Source organism: Artibeus jamaicensis, unplaced genomic scaffold, assembly GCF_021234435.1.
Source record: "Artibeus jamaicensis isolate MK-2021 breed Jamaican fruit bat unplaced genomic scaffold, CSHL_Jam_final scaffold_1019, whole genome shotgun sequence".
Lineage (NCBI taxonomy): Eukaryota > Metazoa > Chordata > Mammalia > Chiroptera > Phyllostomidae > Artibeus > Artibeus jamaicensis.
In genome coordinates, this window is record NW_026522025.1 from 29579604 (window position 1) to 29604939 (window position 25336).

A 25336-nucleotide genomic window follows, 5' to 3' on the forward strand; every position below is an offset into this window, starting at 1 on the left:
TTACAGTCTGATCATCATTAACTATAAATGACAATTATCACTTTCATTGCTGTCTTATGGTTGCACAAAGGAAACCTTAATGGAAAAAGAGCTACAAAAGCTCCCTTTCATATACTTAAAAATCACACTGAAACAGAAAACTTATGTCTCTACTTTATACTGTGTCAGCATAAACTTACCATCTTCTCTTTTGTTCCAATAAAAATAAGCCACTCTACCCTCTGATAACTTTTGCTTTCCGTTTCATACACTTTCTCCCCCCTCCTCTACGCATAAACCACACCTTCTATACAAAGGAGTAAACACTGCTCACGCACCACCTCCTCCGGGAGGAGGTGGACACAAGCTATCCACATCATACTCAACTCCAGAGCACTTAACTTTTTATTACATTTCTACAAAGATCATTCCTACCCAGGGCCACTGCACACACATACGTGCTTTGAAATCCATTCGTGTGCTCATCGCACGGAGGAGGTGACTTTTCCTGATTAGCCTCACTGAAGCAGACACTGCTTTTTATTCTAATTTACACAAAGCTGTCTAAAAATTAAAATTACTCCTGTTTGTGTACACAGTTCTTCTCGACTGGAAATTTCCAATCTTTTTCATCTCATGGCACACTTAAACTAACTACTAAAATTCTACAGCACACCGAAAAAATGTATTTTTTATAATCTGTCAAAAAATAGGTATGATTTTGATTCATTCACACCAGAAGGCTATTGTCATTTTTTCTATTTAACAATTTAAGAGAAAAGAGGTCAGGGCCCCTGACTAAATAGTCAGGTGTTACATATCTTAAAAATTCTTGCAGCGTACCTGTCGCAAGTCACTGCTCCAGACTACAAAAACTTGAGAGGAGGCACTTCCATTTATATAACCTTTGGACACAATGTACATGTTGCCCTGGCTGGTGTAGCTCAGTGGGTTCAGTGTGGGCTTCAAACCAAAGGGTTGCTGGTTCAATTCCCAATTGGGGCACATGCCTGGGTTGCGGGCCTGGTCCCCAGTAGGGGACACATGAGAAGCAACCACACATTGATATTTCTTTCCCTCTCTTTCTCCTTCCCTTCCCTGTCTCTAAAGGTAAATAAATAAGATCTTTTTAATAACAAAAGTATATGTTGCACATATGAGTAAAATCATACACTCTGTCTGGGACCACTCACCAAATTGGACTCATTAGGCGGAATGTACTTCTCTGTTCCCATGCGCACAAGTCCGTCGTGGTACAGAAATATTTTTAGTGGATCACATGATGTTACCAGAATATAGATCCGTAAATCAAACTTGTAACCTTCCATCAGGAAAGGCTTGTCAATGTATTCCTGAACAATCAGATGATCCTGAGATGGCAGTTTGTCCCCATTTCTTATCAAAGAAATCCTAAGTTTAAAGAAAAAATCAGAAGAACAAAATGATATGGAGTCAAGATGTTTACAAAGTTAACAGATAACACTCAAGGAAAATGGCAGCAGAGATAACTCTAAATTCTGTCCCTTCACAAAAAGCGGTGACCACTAAAAACAAAAACTTATCAGAATCAACTTTTCTGGAATCCTGAAAACTAAAAGGTTATAAAAGAATGTAACAACAACAAAAGCAGCTGAATCTACGTAAAACAGCTTTCTGGCGGTTCAGCTTCCTCTGTTACCTCCCTAAGCCCCCAGCTCCCCAGTTCAGTGGTGGCCTTGGACAACAAACCGTGTTTCCAGTGCAGGTACTGGTTCTAGGGGGAGAAGACTAGACTCACTCTCATGCTTGTCTGTTTTTCAGACCTGCGTGGTGGCTCTTCTGCAGGATCTCTAAGGACTTGCTTTTACCTTGCCTACCCAGGAAGTCTCTCAGGGCTGAGGCAGCTACTTGGGAAGGCAATTATGGAGAATACCTAAAAGACAAATGTATTAGTCCCTGCTCTCTAGCACAACAAAATGACCACTGGGGAAAAACAACAATCAACTAAAAAGGCTGGGAGAAAAGTTTGAGGAATGAGAGTCTTTGAGGAACAGGACTTTGAAAAGTTCTGACATATTTCTGGGAATCCCAAAGTCCATGTGCATGCCTAAGGCAGGTGCCTGCTCAGAACAGACCTGAAAGGCCCGAAGCTCTTACCTCTGGCTAGCCATCAGGCCCTCCACAAGTAGGAAGGGGAGGCTAATGCAGAGTCGAAAGTTGCCTAGTTGAGTACAGGAGGCATGCTCCAATAGTAACACGCATACAGCCCGTCTGAAAAGACGGGCAATTTGTATTGAGGGGTAGGTTCAAAGTGTTTAAGAAAATCTGTCCAATTAGTAGCTGACCACTGACCTGACAGAAGAGGAACTTCAGTGTCCACGTACAACAAAGAATGAAAACTTTACAAAATTATATCAGAAAGCTACTAAACAAATAAACAACAACTATAATCATGAACAGAGACAAAAATATCCTACAGAAGGGAGAGAAGCTGATTTCCAGATTTGCTATGTTATAATATTCAAAATGTCCAGTTTTCAACAACAAAAAATGAGTCATGCAAAGAAAAAAGAATGACCCCTAAACAGAAAAGTTATCAATTAATAGGAACAGTTGTTCATAAGGAAACCCAGACAATGGTTTTACTGAACAATCAACTATTTAGATCTATTATTTTAAATCTGTTCAAAGCTAAAGAAAACCATGAGAATATTATATCACCAAATTGAGAACATCAACAGAAATGGAAATTATTTTTTAGAGGGTGGGAGAGAGAATCCAAACAGAAATTCTGAAGTTGAAAAGTACAATAACAAAACAAAAATTTCATTAGTGGGCTAAAAAGATCTAGGAAGGCAGAAAAAGAAACAAAACTTGAAGACAATCAATCAAGATTAACCAGTCTGAGGAACAAAAAGAAAAATGAACAGAGTTTAAGAGTTCTGAGGAACACCATCAAGAATACCAACACACACATAACGGGGTCTCAAAAGAACAAGAGAGGGAGAAATGGGCAGGAAGAATATTTGAAGAATTAATGGCTGAAGACTTTCCAATTCATAAAAACATAATAGCCTACACATCCAAGAAGCTCAATGAAATCTGAACAGAATAAACTGAAAGAGATCGACACTGATACATACAATCAAATTCTCAAAAGCCAAGGCAAAGAGTCATGCAAGTAGCAAGTTTAAAGCTATTTATCATGTCCCAGAGATCCTCAGTAAGACAAACCCCTGATATCATGAGAAAAACAATATAGGATGAAGACAGTAAAACAGCATATTCAAAGAGCTAACAGAAAAAAAAAAAAGAACTATTAACCAAGAATTCTACACCTGGCAAAACTATTTAAAATTAAAGAACAAATTAAGACAGTCCCAGATATACAACAGCTGAGAGAGTTGGCTGCAGGAGCCATTAAGGAAAATCCTTTGGGTTGAAACAAAAGGACACTAGACAGTAACTCATATCAAATACACATCACCCCTAAAGGTGACTCCTGGTAAATGTAAAAGTCACTATTCGTGTAGGTTAGGTTTGTAACACCTCATTCTTCTATAATATTTAAAACATGACTGTATAAAACAATATAATTGCAAATCTACGCCGATGGGCACACAGTGTGCATGATGTCATCTGCAACAATAAAAGGAGGCAGAGATCCACAGAAGCAGTTTTTTAAAAAAACTACTGAAGTTAAATTGGTATTAATCAAAACAAGACTGCTACAAATTGAGATGTTAATTGTAATCCCAGGGCAACCATTTAAAAAATCAAAAAGTTCATAGTAAAAAGTGGGAACCAAAACCGGTATACTAGAAAATTATTTAATACACAAGAAGATAGAAACAGAAGTATTGAGGAATAAAACCTATATATATAAAATATACAGACTTCTGCCAAGATGGAGGCATAGGTGGATGTGCCGTGCTTTCTCACACAACCAAGTTTAGAGATGATAAAATATTAGCAACAGAAAACACAGCCAGAACACAGAAAATTGAACTTTTCGCAAGTCCGTTAACAACGAATTCTTCAGCCTGACCGATAGACCAGCGAGGGAGTGGGCAGTAAGATGGGACCAAGCAGGTCCCAGCCACGGGAGGCAGCAGAGACGGCCACCATTTCCCGGCTCTGACCCCGCCCCCACATACAGCGTCACAACCCAGCAACCTGAGTGACCCTACCCTGGTGAACACCTCAGGCTTCGCTCCTCACCCAGTGGAGGGAAGCAGAAGAGGGGGAAGCCATTTCCCCACTCTGACCCCACCACCACACACAGCATCGCAAACCAGCAACCCCACCCTGGAGGCCCCGGCCCGCCCCTAAGGCTCCGCTCCTCATACTTAATGGGCGCAAAAAGACCGAAAATGGCTCAGGAAGATCTCAAAGCCCCAGAGCCCATAAATCTAAGTGACCAAGAAATAGCCAAACTTTCAGATGCACAGTTCAAAACACTGGTGATGAGGATGCTCACAGAACTGGTTGATTTTAGTCACAAATTAGAGGAACATATGAAGGCTAAACTAATTGAAATGAAGGGAAATGCACAGGAAACCAATAGCAATGGAAAGGAAAATGGGACTCAAATCAAAGGAGTGGACCAGAAGGAGGATGACCAACCAGAAAAGCATGAAGAAACAAGAATTCAAAAAAATGAGGAGAGATTTAGGGACCTCCAGGACATCTTTAAACACTCCAACATCCGAATTATAGGAGTACCAGAGGGGGAAAGGAACAGCCACCAGTGGAAAACTTATTTGAACAAATAATAAAGGAGAATTTCCCCAATCTGGCAAAGGAAATAGACTTCCAGGAAATCCAGGAAGCTCAGAGAGTCCCAAACAAGTTGGACCCAAGAAGAAACACACCAAGGCACTTCATCATTACATTAGCCAAGATTAAAATGAAAGAGAGAATCCTAGAAGCAGCAAGACATAAGGGGACAGTCACCTACAAAGGAGTCCCCATCAGACTGTCAGTGGATTTCTCAAAAGAGACCTTCCAGGCAAGGAGGGGCTGGAAAGAGGTATTCCAAGTCATGAAAACCAAAGACCTACAACCAAGATTGCTCTATCCAGCAAAACTTTCATTTAGAATGGAAGGGCAGATAAAGTGCTTCTCAGATAAGATCAAATTCAAGGAGTTCATCATCACCAAGCCCCTATTATATGAAATGTTAAAGGGACTTACCTAAGAAAAAGAAGATAAAAAAGATGAACAGTGAAAGGACAGCAAACTCACATTTACTAAGAACCACACCTAAAACAAAAGCAAACTAAAAGGACAGCTAGATCAGGAGCAGAACCATAGAAATGAAGATCTCATGGAGGGTTAGCAACAGGGGAGTGGGAGGAGAAGGGGGGAGAAGGTACAGTGGCTATACTAGTATCAAACAAAACAGGCTTTAAGATAAAAATTATTACAAAAGACAAAAGAAAGTATATAAAGATTTTTTTAAAGTCAATGCACCAATAAGATACAATAGACAAATAAGTAGCATAGACAGTAGGTAGAAAATAGATAGGGGGAGGGCAAGAATAGTATGGGAAATATAGAATCCAAAGAACTTGAGACACATGGTCATAAACTAAAGGGGGAGAATGGTAGGGGTGGAGGGTGCAGGGGGGAGGGGAATGAAGGGGGGAGTAGAACAACTGTAATGGCATAATCAATAAAATAAAAATTTAAAAAAGAACAAACTTCAAAAAAAATGTTAATTTTGTATCTGGAAAAAATATATACAGAACACAAATAGCAAAATGGCAGAAATAAACCTTTCCTTATCAACAATTACTTACGTACGAATGGATTAACTCTCCTATTAAAAAACAAAATTTGGCAGAAATGTATTAAAAAAAATCAACTACAGTCCAACTACACTGTCCACAAGAGATTTGTTTTAAAGTCTCAATTAGGTTGAAAGTGGACAAGTGAAAAAACACTTCATGCAAAGAGCAACCAAAAGAGATCTGAAGTGGCTATACTAGTATCAAACAAAACAGGCTTTAAGATAAAAATTATTACAAAATAAAGTATATAAAGATTTTTTTAAAGTCAATGCACCAATAAGATACAATAATTATAAATGTATATGCACCTAACAACAGAGCTCCAAAACATGTAAAGCAAAAACAGGTAGAACTGAAAGGAGACAACCCAACAATAACAGTTGGAGTCTTCAATACCCCACTTCCAGTAATAGAGAAGACAACCAAACAAAAGATCCACAGGGCAAGGGACACATTCCACAGACAACAGAGGCGTACTTGACCCATTCACTCCAATACAGGAGATAGACCCCAGCAGCCTGGTAAAAACAGCATGCTTTTTCAGCTAGCTTTTATACTGCTGTCAAATAAGACTAATACTTACACATAATGTTTTACCTGTAAGTGTGAATACATATAAATGTAAATTTTAATATTAATTTTAACATTAAAATTGAGAAAATGTGCAATTACACCACCCAAAATTTCCTTTGATACTAGTATACAACAAACCAACTGTACATTAAACTAAAATAAATTCCCACTAATATTACATGTTTAATTTGTTTAATTTTAAACCACAATTATAAACAATGTCTGATTAAATTATAATTGAAAGTTAAAGGAAAATTTTTTGAACAAAAATTTACCTGGAAGCTACAGTACCAATAACTTTTCCCCCACATTTTAAGCAAAAGATTAAAATAACTCATGTTTTTATTAAAAGCAGACTCAGCCACATCTTTTTTAAAGTACATTGCAGAAAACTAACATAAGTGAAAGGAAACAGGAATATATTATTCTGTAATCTATTCTCAGCTAACATGTCTGGTTCTTGGTATTTTAGCTCGATGTGTTCTCATTTACAATCCAATTACCATGGCTACATAAATATAAAAACTTATTCGTAAAGCAAAGATACATGTAAAAGTAACTCCCTTTCCATTTCTTTCTCCAAAGCAGTTTAGCTCAATGGTATCCACTAAATTTTATTCTTTAGGATTACTCCAAAATTATTATGAATGCAAATTTTATATTTAAAGAATAGAAAACATCTTTTTTTCCTTCTATTTTGTTGTTTCCTATTAAAGTTTTACGACCTACTGGTTTAATTTTTAAATTGAATTACCAAAGCCTGTAGGGCAGGGTAAAAGGACTCATTAAATATCTAGTTCCAAAAAAGCAGTAGCTAGAAACCTATGTATTGTATTTTTCATATTAGTTCTCAACCAGGAGTGAATGCTCACAGCTATTCTCCCCAATCTCCATTTTTTAAAAATATATTGCAGGTGAACAATACCTACCCATGACCCATTGCACCATTAGCTGGTTTCACTATAAAAGTTTTCTGCTTTCTTTTTTTCTTCAATTCTTTCATATAGTTCTGGAACTGAGTATATTCAGCAGGGAAGATCCATGTTCGAGGAACAAAGGTATAATCCAGAGGCCGTGACTTGATCATTCTGTAAGTTAGAGCTAATATTACAATAATTTCTATTCAAACTTTTCTAAATCTTCTTTCTGTGATACTGACATTTACTAGAAGGATTTAAATCCCTCTATTCATTTTTGGATTTATTCAGCAAATGTCTATTAAGTATCCACTATGTGCTAGGCAATATTCTAGACATGGGGGATACATCAGGGAAAAAAACAGGCACAGTTCTCTGGCCTGGTTACTAATTTTCATATTAGCAGATCAAACATATTTGAGTATATACTATATGCTAGTCACTGGGGATATTAAGTTAATATGGTCTCTTCCTTAAGGAATTTACATGCAGGTTATTAATTAAACATAATGTGATAGGTGTAATAAAGGCATATAATTCAAAATAATGTGGAAAGTGTCACTAACTCGGCCTCAAGAATGGGGGTGGGCAGCAGGAAATGGCCCATGGCCAGGTGCCATTTATGATGCTTCTTTAAAGACAATTTATAGCCTTTGCCTCATCCCTCGCAGAGTTCTGATTGCCTCTCACTCCAGTGTTTCTGTAGTTTAACTCCTTTTCTGAGAAAACTGTGAAGCCTTGAGTCAGTAAAGGTTTTGTTTACATGAGCTATATGTGCTTATGCACGTGGTTTCATGGCTTCAACATATGTCCTAATATTTTTGTATTTGCTACAAACCAGGCTGCCTATTTGATACATAACTTAAAGGCAAAACTATTTAAAATGTTTGCTTTTGTGAATTCCAAATGTTAACTATTTTGTATATATTGATTCCCAATAAAAATGAATTAGGAAAAATATTTTTAAATATCTATTCAAGAAAATCTTATTGTTTCAAAAAAGGCTTTAAATTTTATAAGCATATGCAAGTGTTTTATATATGAGCAGATATTGTCCCCAAATAAAATTTGCAAAAAACTAAAATGGAGCCATAGTATACAATAGGCAGAGAGGCCTAAATTCTAAGACTGGGAGTTTGGAATACTTAAAGCACTTGGCCTCCTCAAGTGGAGGCTCTTACAGTTACCATAGTTCAAACATTCCTTCAGGTGAACCATGTAAAAAAGTTATGTTTTCATTATAAGGAGGGATACAATTACCAATTCTATGTGTCAAACCCAGAATAATCAACAAGCTAAATAGTCTTGGTTTAAAACAGGCTGACATTGGCTGGTGTGAAACACATCGAAAGGAAGCACGGTAGCAATGCTAATGCCTCTGTTTCTATTTCCTAAGCCTTTCAACATACTTATTATATTTTTAACAATGAAATAACATTAGATCGAGCTAAAGCTTTAATTAGTTTGAAATGATCAGATCGTATTTTTGAATAACATTCTTTCAAATATATTTGGAAAAAATTAAAGTACACATATATTCAAGAGAAATACTTTATTACATTTAGGTAATCTAACACAAATCATCTGATGTAAAAATGTGCACCTTCAAAAGAGAGATTTGGTCTTGCATAAAAAGTTGGGGATCTGGCATAATTTCTGCTCATTGCTCTGTCACGGATTTACTAAATTATATTAAACACATGACTTATACAACTATTCTTATATTACCAGGTCAATTTTTCTAGAAGATTATTTTTTCCTTAAGGAGAATTCCAAGGATCTATAGAATGAGAAATTGCCCTTTTGCAATAGCCTACTATATTCTTTACAAAGCAGCCACAATGACTCTTTCAAATAGCAAATCTGATCACATTACTAACCTCATCACCCTCTCCTCTTCTTTGGCACTTTAGAATAAAACCCATAATCACTCTTCAGCTAATCTCTCTCCCACCATCAAAATTTCTGTGTTCCAACTACTCTTGGCTTTATTTCAGTAGCTTGACTATTCATGCTTTCTCTTACCACATGACCTTGGCCCATGCTGCTCTTCCTGCCCAGAGGCTGCTACCTGCCATCTTCACCAGTAAACTTGCACTCACCATTTATACTTCAGCTTCCACAGCACTTCAGAAAAACTCTCCAATGCCTCCTTTAGTTTGAAGTCCTTCGCTACACACTGATTTAGAACTTTGTCACGCTTACCACATAGTTGCAATCCAAAGTTGTAAAAGCCATAAGTCTCCTTCTGTACCCAGAGCCTAGTATTTATTTATAAAATATTGTGTATTTAGTCTTATGTGTTTAAACTTCAGTCACCTTCCAAGTACTCTCCATTTGATACAATGCACCTATCAAGACAGTTTTTCCACTGCTCAAAGCAGTTTCTGAACTTGTTAATTCTGACACATTTAGTGCTTCTGCGTGGGCAAAACATTTCCCTCTGAGGATTTTTTTCGCCCAGGAAAACAACAAAAAAAGAAAGTCACTTAGGGTGAAATTAGGTAAATACGGAGGGTAGGGCACCATGGTCGTGCCATGTTTGCTCAAGAACTGCTGAACACTCAGAGCAGCATGACCAGATGTGCTGATAAATCATCCATCATGAAACGGTGCATGAAACGCACTAAAAGAGTATTATAAAAGAATTCACTGAAGCTGAAGGCAACCTGACAACAATGGCAGCTGGTACACTGATACAGGTAGGTTCCCAGAACACTATCCTAGCAGGGGATTACTGTACTACCAAAGACCCGCCCTCCAGAGGATAATTCCAGTTTCTTGGGGGTGCCCCCTTGTATTTAATAAATATGTATTAAGTGAAAATAAATGACTTAAATGAAGTACATATTCAAAACTTAACAGAGGTAACTCCCTTTCCTCTTAAATACATTCTTTCTGCATTTCCTATGTTAACAAATTATAATGCCTACATGAAATCCTAAGCCAGATACCTAGGAGTCATCCTGGAAACTTCTCTTTCTCCCCTTTATTCTCACATCATAGCAGTTTTCAAGTTCTATAAACGCTATATCCTTCATATTGGGTTGGCCAAAAAGTTCACTTAGCTTTTTTTTTTTTTTTTTCAGTAAGATGACAACTAAAATGCAAACAAAGATTTGTGCAGTGTATGGAGAAGGTGCTGCGACTGTTGGAATGTGTCAAAGTGATTTGCAAAGTTTCTTGGGACTATTGACATTGTGGCCAAATAATCCTTTGCTGTGGGCTGTCTTATGCATGGAAAGGTTTTCAGCAGCAGCCCTGACCTCTGCCCACTAGAAGTCAATAGCGGGAGATAGCCAATGTACTCAAAATGTCCAAACCAACGAGTTATTGATGAAAATGAAAAAAAAATGTGTCTTTTATTTCACGGAAAAAAAAAACTAAAACTTTTTAGCCAACCCAGTATTTTCCAGATTTATTTTCTCTTCCCCATTCCCACTCTATCTCCTGTTTGGCTTATTAGCTGCTCATTAATTCTCACCTGGATGTTCACAAGCATCCTCTCCAGGGCTTTCTCCCTCTAGTCCTACCTTCATCAAACCTGTTGTCTATATTGCCATCAAGATCATCTAAAACACATATTTCTCTCTTTAAACCTATTAAATAACTCCTTATTTCTCTCAGGATAAACAGAAATGTCTGTGGAGTAAAGAGATTAAAGAACACATGATTAAACAGAAAACAATGACGCGGCACGCACAGCCTGCCTGTGCATCATCGCCGCCATCATCTCAGGCTGGCTCTCCTTACTCCCCGTACAACCACAGGAACTGCATCAAGTTCCCCAAACACATCATGCTGTGTGGGTCTCTCCTGCTGCTGTCTTTGCCGTCAGTCCTTTGCCTTCTTCTCAAAGGGTGAAATCCTGACGCTCGTCAATGCCTGTCTCATATTTACGCACCTTCTCAGGAAGCCTTCCCTGCTCTCCCAAAAACCCCTCCCATTACCTTTGTCACGACCGTACATGGACTTGACCTCTCATGCGGCACCACCCAGCTGTACTGTGTCAGCCTTCCTCCCTTACTAGAACGTGCGCTCTAGGCAGGGAGCAGGCCTTATTTATCTTGTATACTTCAAGATAAATAAGGGCATAAAATAGACATGCAGAACTATTTGTTGAATGCTAGGCAGACACTTCACCTTATTTATCTTGTTTACTCCAAAGCTAGTAGTCTCTAGAGGCTAAAATAGACATTCAAAAATATTTGTTGAGTAAATGGATGTATAAACTTTCACATGGATATATGCAGAAATTTCTTGAATTGCATACACAACTTTACTAACCTTTCTCTATGAAAGTGATCACTTTTTAAAGTTATTTACTCCATTTATCACTCGATTTTCTTAAACTAAAAAAATGTAATCAACGGAAATATAAACTGCAGGAAAATTCTACAGTTCATTCAGTACTTGAGTACCTGTGAACAGTTTTTCCCATGAAGGCAGATTGTTACTCTAAACAGTGGTCTCAGAAATATATGTGCATGTATATCCTCATGTGGGCATAGACGGAGGGGCAAAAGTAGGTGTACAGTTGTTTATATGAAATATTATACAGTAATGAACAAACAGTGCAAGAATAAACTGTCTTGCGTACTCACAACTGTAAACCTATGTGTGCCTGACCCTGTCTGTTCATAGTCTAGGTGTAGGTGTGCACACACACGCCCGCTGCAGTGCCTGGCACCTATCAGACACTCAGTAACCAGTATGTGAACACACATATGTACACGGGGCAATAATGCAATGAATTAGTTCGTGCAAGGTTTAACTGAAAATGAATAAGTACATATTGAATAAAAAGTAGAAAGAACCCTGAGATTGTGGAAACCAAGATCCTGATCCGTCTCTGCTGTTGATGATGAGTTTCACTTTGTGCAAGATGTTGCTCTGACCTCTAGTTACTGCCTTCCCAAAGTGCAGGAGAGAATCAGAGAACTTTTAAGAACTTCCTAGCACTAAAATGCTCTCTCTTCCATCAAAATATCATTTCAAATCAATGTGACTTTGTGAAAGACAGCAGTGTAATATTCAAAATGTAAATTTCTAACAGAACTATTCTATTATAAGAAAATAAAGATTACTTGGTCATATTTCTTGCTAAGAAATCCTTCCTACAGATCTCCCCCATTCCTGGGAAGTGGTTGATCCTCTGGAAAATAAAAAGGTAAATGTTAATATTCTCAATGACTTAATGAATACATTTATTTATAATATAGTTACCACCAACCTTTAAGTTTTCATGCCTTAATAAACAAACAGCTATTAATGTAATATATTTAAATTAAATGACCTATAATGAATTAAAGAATCTATAGTAATCAGAGAATAAACTTGTATAACTTTAAAGAAATCAGAAAAGGGTGCTCACATATACATTATAATTTCCTGTGTTGAGTAACTGGTAATTCATTGTTGAAATAACTTTTGGCATTCTGGATTTACTATATTCATATTAGATAAGCACTGCATAAAAACTGGTAAAAAATGGACTTATTTGTTCCCTATAGTAAAATCTGTATTACCATCCAAAATAACAGATGAAGAACTATACAAATGTCAACTGTCTAAAATTCTATGCATTTGACTTTTTAAATTTAAGTTTGTGTCAAATCCCAAACATAAAAGAAAGAAGCCAGATACACAACTGACATTACAAGGTATTTCCACATGATGGTCTCTCTATGCGATCTATTCCGCATCGCTCATCTGTAAGCATAATGCACAACACCGGTATAGGAAAGTTTACTGCTATCAATTCTTACTGAAAGATGGAAAGATGTTACATTCACATCTGAAAGGATGCAGGCTTCATGTTGAGTCAGTACAACTGGGCAGCAACAAAACAGGCTATTCGGGAAAGTTAGGACTGAAATTTAATATGTCAACTTATTAAGAACCGTATCTAAGGAAAAGTATCAGGGAATTCACTCAGCTTCCCTGATGGCCAGTGATGGGTCAGATTAATTCCCCACCTGGTAATTTTGCAGCTCTGCAATCTTCTCCTGCTGAACTGCAGAATCACACCATATAAGGTTACTCGTTTCATCCTCATCTGGAGTTTTCAGAAATCCCATTTCATCTATCACTAAACGAACTGCAAGTAAATGATGAAGTTAAACCAAAATTAAAATACCTCAGCAATATTATTCAATGGGAAAACATTTTTTGATGTACATATATAAATTTTAGCTCAAAGTTTTTCATTGGGAAAATATCCATTAGTTATAGCATAAGCTTATTTTGAGTTACAACAATTTATCTAAGGCCAAATTATACTTGAAAGTAACTGCGAATGGTTTTTAGGTTGCACCCAAAATCCTTAGCTTCGAGTCCCTACGATTTAACAGGTACACAACACTGTTAAACAGGTCAGTGATTATTCATGGCACAAAAAAAAAACCACATGCACAGCCGAGACCACACCTCCATCAGGAAAATGTACTTCCGTGCCTTTTGCATGACCTTTTGCCAGGTACGAAAGGGGTAGGGGGGAAGGGAAAACAGCCCCTGACCATTACATATCATGAGACCTAAGCTATACTTTCTACCTCCTTAGTTCAAATTATTTTTAGCAGTTAAAATCAAGTCAGCATGTTGATGAAGAATACAAAATAATAAAGCAGAATTCACTGCACATATTGGAAAACTGGCTCTCTTATCTGTCCCACATTCTCTAATATTACTGAAAAGAATTTATGCTCAGAGGAAAGCTTGCTTTTTAGTACAAACTATAAACTCTTCTTTGATTTAGATATCATAATTGATGTATTGGTATTTTCTTCCAATAAATTTCAAGTTCGATCTAATCTATAATAAAGATAAGCAAAATACTTAGGATGAATTTTGGGTCCCAACAAAATTCTAACTACACAGCAGTGCTTCGGTGTTTTATTTTTAAATGTTTTACTGGTATCCAGTATATGAGGAGAAATGATAAAAAGCCACCAATAGTCTGAATTATTTGGCTCAAGCATGTAACTGACGAGCAAACACCTGTTGGTCTCAAGTCCTGGGAACTCGTATTTGTTTCTTGGCTGAGGAAAAAAAGAACTTTTTCATGCAACAGTGCCTAGGACACAGGTGTAAAGGAGGGCAGTGACAGGAGGTGGACAAGGCTGGGAAGGGGGTTGCCAGGCTGACGTTGCTGTGATTCATAACAGGCTCAGTACAACTCGGGTTGTTCTGATGGCCCAAGTGACAATGTCCGAGGTTTTGGGAAAAGGGCTTGTCCTCTACCACAAACCACCAAGCAGCTCTAGTGTCCTACGGGCTCAGGAGCTGCTGTGCCCCCTAGAGTTCGCAGGGAGGGTGGGTGCCCCACAGCCTGGGAGACTCCTGGCTCACTGGCCAAAAGCAAAGATGAGGCCAGAACAGCATCTCTGGAGCAGACCTGTTCCTGAGTACGAGACATACTGTCTGGGCCCCTCAGGAATAATTGGCAAGGCCTTCATGGGAGAAATGGAACCCGAATCAACATGAAGAATACTAATGCAACTTCGGCCCTCTGAACGCTTCCTGGGAAACTGAGACAGAACTGCATTTAAACACTCTCCTTTCAGTCAAGGTTTCCTATGAACCCCATGAGAACTTTAAAAGTGAAAGGATAAGTTGACACCACCCATCAATCACCTTTACAATGGACACCTTACTCTTGCTTTTTCACTCTGGAAAATAGGCTGAAATAAACGCTGAACCTCTCACATCTCACCCACTCACACCAACCTACTTAAAGTCTTTGCCTCTGAGGAACACCTGTGGGATAGAGCAGCAACTTTCAACCAATGTGCTGTGGCGCACTGGTGTGCTGCAAGAATCGTTAAAACATGCAAAGCTTTTACTATTTAGTCAGGGGTGCCGGCTTCTTTTCTGTTAGATTGTCAAGTTTAAAAAAATGACAACAGCCAACACAATATCCATCCGGTGCAAATGAATCAAAATTATACCAATTTTTTTTGTCAGATCGGCCAAAACTATAACATATTTTTGGTGTGCCACAGAATTTGAGTAATTAGTTTATGTGGGCCATGAGATGAAAAAGGTTGAGAACAGCTGGAATAGAGTATTAGAGAACCTCAATTGCACTGAAGTATTCCATTGATTGTTGATGAGCTTCAGTGAATTACTGGAAATAAAACTGAGATTCTCAATGATTAAGAAGGGTAAAAACATTAACATCCTTGGATTTCATATGATTTTCCTCAACTCTTTTAATACAAAATAATTAAGTAAAGAGGAATATTATTTGAGTACTTACTTCTTATTGATAATGAGTTTTGTGACTGGGCAAAAGTATCTTGATTTCAAGTAATAAATTCCTCTTATCTGTTCTCTACACTGCAGATACTATTTACACATGAAAATTAGAATTTCATTAGTAAGTAGCAATAGCGTGTTCAAAAAAAATTTTTTTAAGATTTTTATTTATTTATCTGTAGAGGGGAAGGGAAGGACAGAGGGAGAGAAACATCAATGTATGGCTGCCTTTCGTGCGTCCCCTGCTGGGAACTGGCCTGCAACCCAGGCATGTGCCCTGACTGGGAATCGAACTGCAATTGTCTGGTTCACAGGCCCACGCTCAATCCACTGAGCTACACTAGCCAGGGCTCAAAAAAAATTTTTAAGAAAGAAATGTGTTTTTATTCTTTAAGGTAGGTACTCTTTGTTTAATAAAAATCTAAAATATATACTGTTCATTTTATAGTTAACATTTTAATCTGTTTAATGCTCATATTACTTTAGACTCAATTTTAACATTAAGTTTAATCAAAATCCCACTAATAACTAAAGTTTTTTAGTTTATACTCATGTTTTATTTGATTATCAACATTTTAAATATCTCACAAAAATTTTTAGAAGGCATTTAAAACTACATTCATAAAGGAAGATCATCTCTCTGAATTTCTACATTGTTTTCAACATCATATTAGTTTTGCCAAGAAGTATGGAAATCTCATGATTCTTAGGAGACCTACCAATTTCAAACTTTGTCCCGGCCACATTTGCTGTGATTATTCCCTTCTTTTTCTTCTTTGTGACTTTCCTTTTCATAGTGCTTTCATAAGACAATTCTGTACTCAGATCCAAGGGAGAGGGTCCCTGAATAACTTTAAAAGAAATGTAAACCAACAAAATATCACTGAAATAACAAAAATCCCATACCAGCAAACACAAATGCCCTCCCCCCAAATGTAAAATTTTAAGTTCTAGTTCTTAAGAGTCCCCAATGAACTTTTCATTCCTAAAAATAATCAGCAGTGATGCTCTATATTTATATTTTGCAATGTGATTAAGTCAGTCTGCTTACCTCTTTCCTGAGGCAGAGATGGCATTATTGCTTGTGCCGATCAGCAAGCGGCGTGTCTCTGTACCAAGCCCAGGCAATCTGGACGGCCTACATGAGTCTAAGTAGGATATGGCTCTGAACCACTGAAAGTGCCTATCATGTTATCTTGGTGGAGTACTCAGATTTCAGGGCAGCGAAGTTATGGGAAAAGAAGATATCTGTAGGGGTTTTAAAACAAAGTCACTTAGAAAAAAGCCTTTGATGAACTATTTTGACATCTGCCAATACTATTCTTTTTAAAAACCAAGTAAAAATGAAAGTTAAGGTAATCAATTGACAAATATTAATTTATTAAACTTTATGCTAAATGCCAAGTGATGGTTCCCTGTCCTAAAAAGTTCAGTTTAGAGGCAGAGGTTTTAAGTCATGTATCATATTTACATACAATAACAAATTCACTACCATTTACTAAACACTTACTTAGGTCACTGACACCATTTAACCTTTCAACAAAACTACGAGGTAGAAGAAGCTTCTATCCCAGTCTTAGACACAAGTAAATTGAGCACAGAAAGGAGAAATCTTTACAAAGAAAGTAAGTGATGAAATGGAGATTAAAATGAACATCTCTCTGATGTCAAAGCCAGTGGAACCCTGAACAACCTTCAATCTAATGCCATGAACTTATGTTCTTTGAAAATGAAACAGTAAGTGTCAGGGAGAGGCCACATGCTCTCACACACACACACACACACACACACACACACGCGGACACACTGGAGTGTGTGTGATGGGGACGGGGGGGCAGTAGACTTCATAAAATAAACCACATCTGAATTGTGCCTTTAAAAAGAAAAACAAGTATGAGACACAGAAAACAGGGTGATTCATTATGATGACGACCTTATTTGGGCACACAAAGGAATGAAATAACCATTTTTTAATGAATGAATTCATTTGATTTGGCTACACCCCAACCTGCCTTGCATTACACTTCACTTAGATATTTGTTGTGCATCCATGCACACAGGTACTTATGCTTTTACTATACTTTACTGCCTAGTCTATACTATCAGCTTTCTAATTTCTCCCTTCAAATTGTAAGAATCTTTGAGTCCTTGAAACATGCCTCTAAACATAATGAAAAAGCATAAAACCTTTTATGATAAACAAAGGCATGCATCAACACCTTTATCAGGAGAGCATCAAGTTTATTAGAAATTCTGAAACATTCAGAAATTCAGCTACATAAAATATGTCTCATACACATCACCTCAAATAGTAATTATTAATAAGATTTACTGTTTTAAAATTTTTGAGCTTAATTTGTTCTCGGGTATCATTTTTGCTAGAATAATTCACTAGAATAATTCTCTAGAATAATTCAATCTCAAAACTATAGAAAGATTATTTGTTACAGACCAACTGTGGGCAGGTACTATGTTAAGAATCTAAACTATCTCACCTCATTAACAAACCTGCAACTTAAGTATCATTTCCATCAGTTTTCCAGATATGAAAACTAAGGCTGAATAAGTTAAATAAATCAAGGTAACAGCTTATAAATGGAAACCCTAGGCTTTGAATTCTGCTCGTCCTATCCATCTAATTCGCTAAGCCCCGCTATCTTCAGACACCATACTAGCATGTCATACAGATATAACAGAAGTTTGTGGCCCTACTGTTGTCCACACTACTAATATGGGTGTGTTCTGGGAACTCACGACACTAAAAACAAACAGTGAAATGAGAGCGAATATCCTGATCTCACCTCCCAATTCCAAGCTGGAAATAGACTAGATTTCGTCTCAGAATAAAAGCACGGAAAACTCTAAAGTTCAGACTGATTTCTTTTTGGAAGCTCTCTGATACCCCAGGGAGGCAACTATTTGAGTTTACAAATCCTTGTCCAACATCTTGTTACTGGAGTAAACAAAGATCCTCTTATGGTAACAGAGTACTTATTACAGTGAAAGTAGGTGACAAAGTCAACAAGAGTCTGAGAACAATTTTGCCTAACTATATAACAATAAATTAGTATTTATTATAGGCTCTAAAAATATATCTGTTAATTTCTGACAAACAAAGAGTCCTAGGACTCTGATCTGCATTGAGCTCAAAGGAAGAACTATTATCCCTTCCCTCAACCACGCAGGAATTTAAAGGCCTTAAAATTATTCTATTCATATACTTGTACATGCTTTCATTCCACTTACGGTCTGGTGAATGGCAATTACAGTGCTTTAACAAAGTCAAGGACTTGATTCTACCATCCCAATTCTAGTCATTCCACTTTATTCTAAGGAGGAGACTTGAGATGGCAGATTGATCATACCACTCAGATAAGCCACGGTTACCTACTTTCCAAAAATGGAAAGCATGTTTCAGTTACTTCCGAAATACTTTAAACCAATGGCTTCTTCAGCTTAACTGCAAAGTCAAATCACCTGAGGAGCTTTTAAAAATCCTGGTGCTGAGGCCGCACCCCAGATGCAGGTGGGGCCCAGGCATCAGCATTTGAAGGCTCTCCAGAGACTCTAGTGTGCAGCCAAGGCTGACAACCTCTGCAGTAAGCACCTTATGGTACTGAAGCAAATATACACATACAAAATGACAAGGAAGAAACTAAAGAACAAAACTCTTACATTAAAAAAGGTCAGAGAGGCTGAAATCACCTATAAAAGCTTCATGTCTAGTTCAAATAAACAAGTTGGGAAAAAAATAGAAGATCAATAGACACTAATTTCTAAGACAAAGAATCAGTATTATTTTGCAAATAAAGAAATTATTTCCAGCCATGGCTGGTGTGCTCAGTAGATTGAATGCCAGCCTGTGAACCAGAGGGTCGCTGGTTTGATTCCCAGTCAGGGCACATGCCTGGGTTGCAGGTCAGGTCCCCATTTGGGGGCATGTGAGAGGCAACCACACATTGATGTTTCTCTCCCTGTCTTTCTCCCTCCCTTCCTCTCTCTCTAAAAATGAATAAATAAAATCTAAAAAAAATTTAATTTTAAATAGGAAACTATTTCCCAAAAAAAATCAATTTTCAAAAATTTCAGACCAATGGTAACTTTGAATGTAAAATTTCAAGTGCCACCACGCGAAACGATAGCTACACCAGACTGAAACAACAGTGAAGCCTGCTGGAGCACACGTCTTCCCATCTGAATTTCCACTGCACTTCTACTCGTCATTTAAAGCCCAAGAAAATTTCTACTTTTGCCTTCCCCTAAATACGTCTGAATAAATTCACATCTCCCTGTTCTGGTGTATTACAGAGATTGTTATTTGCACCCTTATTGTCTCGCCAACCACGACCCAGGAGGGTGAGCTCCATGACAGCAGCAGTTTTCTTCCCTCGCCCTCACTCCTCCACTCAGAGGCCTGAACAGTGCCTCACACCATGCTCATCAAGCACTTGTACATGAATTTAAAAACCAACCAAGTAATTAACAGTAGCTGAAAATAAGGAGAGGTGGTCATGGAGTTGTGAGAAGCAAATACATACCACTTACAATATATTACTTTTACATTTTTAAGTGAAAAAAGTAAAGCACATGAAAGTTTACATTTGGAGAAAATGATAGAAGAAGGTAAGGAATACACGCACAGCATGGCAGTGGCCCGCTGTGGCTGGGGGCGGCGCAAGGAACATGTAGTTTTATGCACACCCTTCAGTGCTCTGCGCATGGTGGAGACAAATTCAGGAAGTTAAATGTGTGCGATAGAAACCTGCACCAACATTAACATGGTAGTAACAAAAACCATCAAATGTTGTGTTTCATTTATGTGAAAGTATCGTATGGTGGAAAGAACACTGAACAAGAAGTCACTTTGAATTATTATCCCTTACTCTGCCACTTAACATCTAGATGATTTGATTTCTTAATGTGCAAGAGGAAAAATTGATTCTTTCCAGCCCTAAAGTCTAAGGTGACAATCCATGAGGATAGTACTGTTGATATTTTTGACAACAAGCAGAAGACGAAACATCTTTTGTGTACATCACATGAGGGAAACAGACATTCCCAAACAATCCCTGCAAATCCATGCCCTGGTGAATGCTATTTATGGGCTTTTTGAAACATTTGTAAAATTCTGTGTACCATAGATTACTAAAACAATCTAACAGAAAGCCAGTGGGAACCAGAATTAGGGCTAAATTGAAAATATATAAAATAATAATAAAATTAAAATGTAATAAAAGCTGTTTTTATATTGAGGAGGGAAAGGAAAAGAGAGCCAATATAAATGAGTACCTACTGTGCACTAGGCATTTTCACATAACTGTATATTTAACCAGCCCAATCAGTGTCCCAGTACATGTTATTCCAATTTTACAGACTGAAAAATTGAGGCTCTGTGGTTAAGTCACTTACCCAAAGTCACACCTAACAGGAGCTGATGAAATGGTTTGTTTCTAAAGCCTAATTAATATTATCCCTTCCCACTAATTAATATTATCCCTTACTCTTTCACTTACCATCTAGATGATGTGCTATCTTCAAAATTCAGTCCTTAAACTTTCACAAAGAACTTTAATTCTGCTTGACTGGAACTATTTTATAAACTACAGAGTGAGAGCAAGAGAATCAAACTATGTTTTCAAATGTGATTGAGATCACAAAGTTGCATCAGATTTAATCTCTCTTCTTGGAACACCTGGGCTTTACATACCCAGATGGTGGTCCTGGTTCTCCTTCATGAAGGTACTACATTCGAGTCAACAAATACTATTATATATCAGGCCGATTGTCCATGAACAAAATGGATCAATATTTCTTTTCTTCATGGCATTTGCATTGTGGTGGAGATAGAGACAAACAATAATAGTAAACATATAAACAAAAACAAGTAAACCAAAGAAAATGCTAAATCCTGTGAAGGGGTAAAAAGAGCTGGTTAGGAAATTAGGAGTTTGGGAGGAAAGGAAGAAGAGATGCAGTTTTAAATACTGTACACCAATAGGCCTGAGGGGAAGGTGACATTTCAAGATGGGTAATGACTGGCTGTCGCAAGGAGAGTTGATAAAAATACGAGGTCTGTCCAGAACAAGTCCAGCCACTGAAAATACAATGAGAACAGTTTGCACAACATCAGTGTAACCTGGCAGCGAAGGAAAGTGGACTGGAATGCACGTATGTGAACAATGGCAACCTCACTGTACCAGTCAGTGGGGTGGTAGGTGCCATTGAGTGAGCATGTGTACTGTGTGGCTGTAGCATCCAAAATGACTGAATGAGTAGAGCAATGAATCTGCACCAAATTTGGCGTGAAGTTTGGACATTCTTCTGTGGAAAACTATTCGGATGATTCGGAAGGCTTTCAGGGATGATGCAATGAGTGCAACACAAATAAAAGTGTGGCACAAACACTTCCAAGATGGTTGAGAATCTGTCGAAAGTGATCCATGTTCTGGAAGGCCTGCAACAAGAACACCTGAGAAGGTTGAATGGTGTACAGGCTACAATCAATAAAGATCGGCGACAGACAGTGTGAGAACTAGAAGCTGATCTGGGGGTTCTAAACCTACTGTGTCGAGATTTTAACACAGGATTTGGCATGAAACCCATAATGGCAAAATTCATTCTGTACCTTCTGTGACCAGAGAAGGAACATTGTACTGCAGCTACTAATGACACTGGGAGAACTGTGTGAGGCCCCAAGGTGCCTACTTTGAAGGGAACTGAGGCATCATTGTCTTACGTACACGTTTCTTGTATCTTGTATCTTCTTCAATAAGTGTCTCTATTTTTCAGAGTATGTAACGGGATGCTTTCTGAACAGACTTCGTATTATGTGTATACATACATAGGTTTATGTAGGAATGTGTGAATGTAAACATGCATGGTGAGGAAGGAATGGAAAAATACACTATTTTCTGTGGTAGTAAAAAAAAAAATCCTTAAACCCTCCAACATGGTTCTTTTTCCTAAATCCTGGTTTTCTATGCACTGTATTTATTTTCTGCATTGATTTTTAAATTACTGTTTTCACACCGACCAGAAGTAGAACACACATGCTTCACAATGTATGCATGTACTTGTGACAGTGGGTCAGTTTTCTGAAGTGGGGAGAGGAGGAGGGAGATCTCAACCCCTCTCTCCACTGTGCCCCGGTCCTGGTGTTAGAGTTGCACACGCCCCTGAAGACTCTCCTGGTGAGCTCCCAGCACCATGCTTTGGGGCTTCTGCTTGCCCCACCTACTTCCACACTTGCTATCTTTCTGTGTGACTTTTTTGTTCTCAAAACCCATCTAAAAAATCTTTATTGGATGATACAGACCACATGTTGCTGCAATAATACACAACCCCCAAACATCAAGGGCGTAAACAACTAAGGTGTATTTCTTGATCACGCTACATACCAGCTAAAGGCTGGCCAGGCACTCTGCATGTGACGGTCACACAGGAACCCAAGCTGTCAGAGCAGTCCTCATCACAACAACTACCAGTCACTGCACCACAGGGAAAGAAAGTTTTGGAGGCTCTCATACAGGCCACTCATGACACCCAAAATTTCTTCTCACAATCCAGTGGCCTGAAGCAGGCACATGACCCCAGCCAACAAAGAGTTAGGAACTGCAATCGTATCAAAGGACCAGTAGGGGAAGAAAGCCAGTGGCACTAACCACCACCACCAACCTTGATTTGTCCCTACTTCCACCTGCCTATCCAGCCCCAGACACTACGGTAGCACGCTCCACCGCCTGGGAAAAAGCAGCTGGCACTCTCTACTGCATCCAGCCTACCCCTTGGCTTTACACGGTGGATAGTTACACTCCTCTGTCCTGAGCTGCTATGTTCTGAAGTAACTATGGTGTGGCAGAGGAATAAGAAAGGAGGAAGGGGAAGAGGAGGATGGGGTTGACACAGTAACTTATGAAAACACACCATGTGACAGGCACTCTCTAGGTTTTTCCATATACAAAACTGATCTTCACAACCCTGAAAGGTTGAGCTTTTATTATCCCCATTGACGGTTACTTTAAAAAGAACTATAATGAACAATATAAAAACACAAGTTATTAGAACATTTTAAATGATAATAATTCTGCAAATTTGCCTCAAGACACTCCTCTCTTGGGAATCGTAAACTGTAATTATCTGATGAAAGATGTTCCTACTACTGCTTCCAAACAATCAAAAATTAATAAATACAGCAAAAATATACCCAGTTAAGCTTTTCATTTGGGGGGACACATTCTTCACATATACACATAATGTGTTATCTGCAGAGAGGTTATGGCAAGTACCAGTCAGAAATCTATTATTTCATGGAAATTATTAAAATAAGGCAGTTGATATTTTTATGGGCAACAAGTAATATTTCTAACCATGAATAAGATTATGCCCGTTTTTGTGGCATAGTGCATCATTCAATTTCAGTAGTTGGCCCCAAACCAATTTGATATCCTCATTCTGTTTTCAAAGAAATGATGCTTTTTCTTGGATAATAGCAAGAAAATGAAAGTGAATGAAACGTGCCACTTTTTAGATACTAAAATTTGAAGTATTTTTGTTTTGAATATCATTAATATTGTATCAAAATATGAGCCTCAGACCAGTAGCTTCTTAAGGGTTACTATGTATACTAATCACGTGGGCATATTATTAAACTTCAGACTGTGATTCATTAGGTCAGGGTGGGGCCTGAGAGCCTGCATTTCTATCAAGTTCCCAGGTACCCCAGCCCACAGATCATGCATTGGGCCAGGAGATTCTAGATGACGGCAATGTTTAATATTATGCTGATACAAATTTTTAGCTCAAAACCCTTCTTTATAACATGTAAAAATTATAAAACAGTTATAAATTCATGTGGGCGATGTGAAACTGCCATATTTTGCCATTTATAATGTGCACTTTTTTCCCAAAATATTTAGGGAAATATAAGGATTCACATTATACATGGGTCATACCCGAAATACTCTGTAACTGTTCCTGCATTTTGTTAATTATTTGTCACGTAAAATTTCATGTACTATAATGTGTTCAAAAATAAATGCTAAAATTCCTTTATAATGGAAAAACTAGACAGCAACATAAAATGGACTAATAATAGCCTCTTCAACAAATGGTGTTGAGAGAACTGGACAGTTATGTGCAAAAAAAACGAAACTCGAGCACCAACTTACACCAAACACCAAAATAAATTCAAGGTGGATAAAAGACTTAAATATAAGTTGTGACACCATTGAAGTCCGAGAGGAGAACATCGGCAAGAAAATCTCAGATATTTCACGCAGCAACTTTTTTACTGATATGTCTCCCAGAGCAAGGGACACAAAGGAAAGAATAAACAAATGGGATCTCATCAAAATAAAAAGCTTCTGCATGGCTAAAGAAAACAGTATTAAAATAAAAAGAGGTCCAACTGTATGGGAAAACATATTTGCCAATGATACCTCAGACAAGGGTTTAATCTCCAAAATATTGAAAGAACTTGCATGACTTCACTCTAAGAAGACAAGCAACCCAATTAAAAAGGGAGCAAAGGACTTGAACAGACATTTCTCCAAGGAGGATATACAAAAGATCCAGAACACATGAAAAGATGCTCAATATCACTAGCTATCAGAGAGATGCAAATTAAAACCACAATGAGATACCACCTCACACCAGTCAGAATGGCCATCATAAACAAAGCAACAAACAACAAGTGTTGGAGAGGTTGTGGGGGAAAGGGGACCCTAATCCATTGTTGGTGGGATTGCAGACTGGTACAACCACTGTGGAAAACAGTATGGAATTTTCTAAAAAAAAACTAAAAATGGACCTGCCTTTTGATCCAGCAATTCCACT

The 25336-nt window shown here is 37.8% G+C and overlaps 1 protein-coding gene across 1 annotated transcript in view; it reads right to left on the reverse strand.

The window, feature by feature from the left end:
- Positions 1–25336, reverse strand: part of TTLL7 (tubulin tyrosine ligase like 7) — a 149068-nt gene that overhangs the window by 85818 nt on the left and 37914 nt on the right. The window contains exons 3-8 of the mRNA XM_037163981.2: positions 16554–16750; positions 16222–16353; positions 13222–13343; positions 12331–12398; positions 7256–7414; positions 1173–1389 (exon numbers count right to left, since the gene is read on the reverse strand). Coding sequence (XP_037019876.2) covers positions 1173–1389; positions 7256–7414; positions 12331–12398; positions 13222–13343; positions 16222–16353; positions 16554–16578 — 723 coding nt within the window. The 5' untranslated portion in view covers positions 16579–16750. The remainder of the gene's footprint in view (positions 1–1172; positions 1390–7255; positions 7415–12330; positions 12399–13221; positions 13344–16221; positions 16354–16553; positions 16751–25336) is intronic.